The 6,073-nt window shown below is 42.5% G+C and overlaps 1 protein-coding gene across 1 annotated transcript in view; it reads left to right on the top strand.

Moving 5' to 3' along the window:
- The window catches only part of LOC101352391 (putative spermatogenesis-associated protein 31D4), a 147,288-nt gene that overhangs the window by 126,796 nt on the left and 14,419 nt on the right, over positions 1-6,073 (top strand). The window contains 1 exon segment of the mRNA XM_023737766.1: positions 4,155-4,322. Coding sequence (XP_023593534.1) covers positions 4,155-4,322 — 168 coding nt within the window.

Here is a 6,073-nt window from a genome sequence, read left to right on the forward strand (position 1 = left end):
GGTTTACTCTTGACTGCAGGTCTTAGTTTTATTTTCTGACATCCGAGATGGTGCTGATTATAAGTTTGTGACACCTATAAAGTTATTCCATGGTACAACCCTTTGAAAGAGGATTATAATAAAGACTTCCTTAATTGATAATCACACCTACAATAACAAAATTTTTAAAGCTGCACTGCTTTTGCCTTTGATTTGCCATGTTGTATTTTGGTGTATCCCGTCAGGAAAACAGTAGATGGAAACCATTCTAGGTAATTCAAGCAGAGGGAATTTAATTTCGAGAATTGATTTAACAGGTGCTGAAAGGCTACAAGAGCAAAAGAGGAAGAAGAACTGCATTTGCAAAAAGGAAGAGGGGGGAGACCCAGACACTGCTAATGGCTCTGAGCTGACTGAAGCACGGCTGCCGTTGGAAAAGTCCCCACAGTCAGCTCTGCATCCACTGAAGATAGATGCTATTCTGCCTGGAGCTGAGAATCACCACTGACTGAGCACCCCAAGTGAAGTGGGGGCAAATCAATCCTGAGCAAAAGAAAAACTTTCCCCCAAAACTAACTGTGGGTTTCTTTAGCTACATTTTCACTTCCCCTCTGGGAAATTTCTAGATTGATTTCTATAGCCATATAGAGGAGCTCCTGTTGAGAATTTCCCGTGGAAGTCAATGAAAGAGAGCTTGGTCTCTGACTGTATAACCTTTGTGTGTCTCTGCTACCTTAGGAAATGAAGGGAGAATTGGTGGAACAGAGAACTTGAAGTGTTTATTTCATTCACTTATTTATTTTTGGGACAGGGCTCCTGGTTGGGGGTAGGAAGAATCTCAAAAACTGCCAAAGGAAGAAGCCAGACAATTTCAAGCAACCGCCACTCCTTGGTTCTAGAAAATTAAATAATTTGGAATCCTGGGAAACACATACTACATCAAGTCACGTAAAAAGGTGGGCAAAGGCAATTCTCTAATTCATGGTGTCAGCCGAGAGGTGGGGGGCGGGGGGAGGTTTTGGGGCATCAGTGGTCAAACAAGAATTGTGCTTACTTCAAAGTCTGTCTCTTGGAGCTGTGCATGTCTTCAATCTTTGGGGGGTCTAATCATCTTTGGGGAACTGAGGCACCATATGCACTTGGTTGCCATTCCTCTGATGTTTGTCCTTGGGATCTTGGTGACTTTTGCTGGCTTATAATTGAGGCTTTCTGGTAAGCACTGCTGGCTGACAGTCAACCTGTCAAGCTCTGTGCGTCCATTCTGGTCTCTCATCCTTCCCTTCTCTGTCCCTGGCAGCAGACTCTTCCAGAAATCTTTTCTTCCTTTTTTCCACCCTAATAATACGTCCAGATTTCTTTCTGACCCTAGATCTTCTTGCTGCTTGCTTTGCCTCCCCATCCCCCTTAACTCCTCACAACTCTGTTGACAACATCATATGTGTCCTGTTTTTTGTTCTTTCTCCCTTCCTATCTTCACCCCTCACTCCCAGTATAGCAGAAATCCATATTATTTTTCAGGTACTTAACATGCCATAATTGTGTATTAATGACAACAGTTACCTTGCCTGGGCAGGCTCTTCATCCGCCTTAATGGGCTTTAAAGTACAAAGAACCCCAGCCTTTTAGTTTAGCACATATTGTTTTCCTGGGGCCATGTTTTTATATCCAGTCTTTTCAGGAGGTTATGGGAGTAGTCTTCATAATGCCTTCTCTATCACTGAGGTGCAGAGCACTGACTGGGCTCAAGTAATAGCTCTAGCACTCACCGCCTGATCTGCCTACACATTCATAATGCAGAACATGCTATTTATGTCTTCCAGATTTATACCCACTCTTCCGTACTGGGCACTGCTGACAGTCTGAAAACTACATTTCCTAAGGCCTTTTGCCAGCTGGCTTCCTGTTGGCCATCAGAGGCATTGGTAAAGGATTAATAGATGAGAAGAAGAAAGAAGCTTGTGGCTTGGGGCTCACTCAGTGTGTCAGGGGCAGTGGATGGGGGTTGCTGGTGACTCACACAGTGGTGTGCGGTGCTGCTAATAGATTGGTGGTTTGAACCTACCCAGCGGCTCCACAGGAGAAAGACGTAGCAATCTGCTCCTGTAAAGATTAAAAACTCACTAACCCACTACTGTCCAGTCGATTCCAACTCATAGCAACGCTAAAGGACAGAGTAGAACTGACCCATAGGGTTTCCAAGGCTGTACATCTTTACAATAACAGCCTGCTACATCTTTCTCCCACAGGTGACCTTTTGGTTCGCAGACGAGTACTTTAACCACTGTGCCACCAGGGCTCCCCTGTGAAGATTACAACGCAGAAAACCGTATAAGGCTGTTATACGCCCTCACAGGGGGTCACGACGAGTCGAAATCAACTCAAAGACACCTACCCACAACAAAGAGCCACTTACAGTCTTCCAATTTAAACACAGCATGGCAGTAGAGCTGCCAGATAAAAGACAGGACTTACTGTAATGTTAAATTTGAATTTCAGATAAACAACAAATATTTTTAGTATAAGCATTTCAGATGAACAATGAATATTTTTAGTATACATATGATCCATGCAAATATTTGGGACATGTTAATACTAAAAAAATTATTTATAGTTTATCCAAATTCAAGTGAAATGGGACTTTTTTATTTCTTAAGTCTGCCCACTCCATAAGGCATCAAAACTTAAACTGGTGCATTTAATCATTCTACTTTTCATTTAAGGTCTACAGTCATTGACTCATTTAACATACAGCCTAAACCAAAAGTCAAACCAAAACTGTGGCTGTCAAGCCGATTCCGATTCATAGCAACCCTACAGGACAGAGTAAAATTGCCCTATAGGGCTTCCAAGGAGCGGCCAGTAGATTCAAGCGGCCAACCTTTTGATTAGCAGCCATAACTCTCAATCACCACCAGGGCTCCAATATACAGTCTAGTAAGTAAAAAAAAAAAAAAAAAAATTTTGATACAAAGCAACAATCCCAAAAGGGGACTGTCCCAGGGACTCTTACCAATACAGAGACTCAATGAGACATAGTATGGATTTAACGTTTTTGTTTGTGGATTTGTTTGCTTCTATGAAAGACTTGGAATCATGGTGGGGTTTTATTTACTTATTTTTCCTTGCATTTGGGAGGTGTATGCAAGTTTCATACAACGTGAGCTACCAGCCTGTCCAACGGACAAATTAGTTAAAGACATCAAAGGTCCCCCAGAAGCTCTCTCTTCTCTCACAGAATCATCAAAAGCTGGCCCTGTTCTTTGTGAGAGTTCATCTCTTATTCCTCCAGATCTCATCAGGGTCCAGAGCTGTATGAGTAACTGCACAAGCAAGAAAAGAAGAACTGGGCTGTGTGAGCAAAAAGACACTATGAAAATTCTCCTGGGGCTCCTCAAGAGAAAAAGGAGTCCAAACTTCCACATTAGTTAGCTTGACTCATTTGCTGTTCATGGCGAGGAGACGGAATTACAGCAGCCCATAATAGTTAAATAGTAATGTTTTCTTTGGCTCATTGCTCCAGGGTGAGATGTTTCCCCTGCAGTCACTGACACCATCCCCAGCACCCTAAATAGCAAAAGTGTGCCCCATTCTCTCCGCTGGTGCACTCACAGACTGTTGGGTAAGTGTCTCTATCATGGGGTTTCAGGTAGGTGCCCTGGCATTTGCCTTTCATTTTCTGTGCACTATCTTAAAAAAAAAAAATTCTGAATTCAAGACTTATATTTCCAAGTCAGAAAGTCAGATTCTTTAAGTCTCTTTTCTAAAAGCAGAGACATCTTCTCCCCTCTTCTTGATGTGTCATCAGCGGCTTTAAAAGCAATCCCTTTGTGTCTGTCACAGTGACTCAGAAAACTAGGCCAGTGGTGATTCTGTCATTTAGTGGTTCTGTGGCAGATGTGCCCCACTGTCTTTCATTTCTATGCTTTGAAATACTAAGTGGGCCTCACCGAGACATCTTTTTATCACAAAGCACTGCATGTAATGGTTTTGGAATACTGGGAGGGGAATAGAGACGGGAGGACCCACTTTTGCATAATTGCTGTTTATTTCTGTGGCAAGCCACTAGTCGGGAAAACATGTATTTGAGGGACATTTAAGGTTTGGCATTTCCATAGTTGACTTCAGTCCTTGGAACTGTCATTTGTGTGGTGACATTTGCAACTTGACCATCCTAGAGTGTCTGGTTGCCAGACAGCAGCCACTTTGGCAAGAAGGATCTCCAGTGGGACGGGAAGAGGCTGTCTTCTAAAACGAATGGATACATGTCTGCTCGGGGCCCCGCTATCAGCTCAAACAAACAGCTGCATTCAGAAGGCTTCTCCTATCTGGTAAAGCCAGAAAAGGTGAGCTGTTCCAGGGAAGACCAGAGAAGAATATACCAGAACCTAAGTGGAAAAACATACTTCTTTTTAAGGAAAATGAAAGAGCTCGATTGTAGGATAAGAACGATACTTGCTCTTTCTCCCCACGGTCATTCTACCCCCTTTGCAGTAGGTCTGAGCACAGAGCCCCACAAAGTTAGAATCTGTAAACTCTACCTGTTGCTGTTGTTGCTAGGTGCCGTCAAGTTGTTTTCAACTCAGCAACCCCGTGTGACAGAGTAGAACTGCCCCATAGGGTTTTCTTGGTTGTAATCTTCAGGGAAGCATTGCCAGGTCTTTGTGGGTGGATTTGAACCAGCAAACTTTCAGTTTACTATTTGCGCCACCAGGGCTCCTAAACTCTACCCAGATCAGAGTTATCTGTGGGGGCCTGACACCAACACGAACCACCTCCAGTCAAGTTCATTGGTTTTTCCTAGTGTGGCATATCTTCCTTTCTGTTTAGATTCTGACAAGCCTTGATGATGTAAGGAAAGAAGTTAGCGGAAACTCTTTTTTTTTTTAACCTCTTCCCTTTCCCTTGCTCCTGTACCTCTGCTCTCTTCCCCACTCACCAGTTTCCCTTTCTTGACCCAAAACAAAATTTAAAAAGAGAAGATGCAAGATGGGGTCAAAGAGAAGAGGAGTGGGTGATGAGATAGAATAGGAAAAGCCTGAAGATCAATAGAGAACTTCTAACATGGGTTTTCAGTCCCTAAGAAGTTGGATAAAATTGAAACATGCCCTTGAAAAAAATACATGCCCTGCCATGATGAAGTAACAATAATAATAACAAGCAAAGGCATATAAAGCTCATACTGTTCTGTACGCTGCATATGCTAACTCGTTTAATTTTCACACACCCTATGAGGTAAGTACTAATATTATCTCTTCTAATGGATGAGGAGACAGGCCCAGCGAGGGTAAATAATTTGCCCAGCCTCACACAGTATGTAAGTTGTAGATCCACTAGAACTCAAACCCAGCAGCTTATGCTGCCTCCCTGGGTTGGAAGTGTTCATTTCCATCCATATTGTCTTCCCACTCTCTGCTGATACCACATATTTTTTTTCTTGTGGGGTTGAAAGATAGAGACGGATTTACTCTTTCACAGATTTCACTGAATGTTCCCAGGGTCCAGAAAGGAAGACTGTGACAAAAGACGACAGGAAACATACCATCTTCAATCCACAAGTCAAGATCATTCACCAGCCTACCAGGATCAGTCAGCCAGAGTTCAATCAGAGAAGTAGTAGAAAGTATTAATAAGACTGAACCCTAGCTGACTGATACAAGTAGGGGATATATATATATATATATATATCTCCAGTTGCTGTCCAGTTAATTCCAACTCATGACAACCCCATGTAGATTACAGTAGGGTTTTCAATGGCTGTGATCTTTCAGAAGTAGATCACCAGGCCTTTCTTCTGAGGTGCCTCTGGGTGGATTCGAACTGTCAACTTTTTTGGTTAGTAGCCAAGCACTTAACCAATTGTGCCACCCAAGTACTCTCTCCCTGTCTTTGTATATATGTGTGTGTTTTATATATACATATATATACACATACATATATATATAGTTTATATTGAGGTATAATCCATACTGAAGGCTGCAGTCTTTGATCTTCAACAGTGTTTCAAGTCCTCTTCACTTTCAGCAAGCAAAGTTGTGTCATCTGCATATCTCAGGTTGTTAATGAGTCTTTCTCCAATCCTGATGCCCCATTCTTC

This window comes from Trichechus manatus, unplaced genomic scaffold (assembly GCF_000243295.1).
Source record: "Trichechus manatus latirostris isolate Lorelei unplaced genomic scaffold, TriManLat1.0 scaffold00107, whole genome shotgun sequence".
Taxonomy (NCBI): Eukaryota; Metazoa; Chordata; class Mammalia; order Sirenia; family Trichechidae; genus Trichechus; species Trichechus manatus.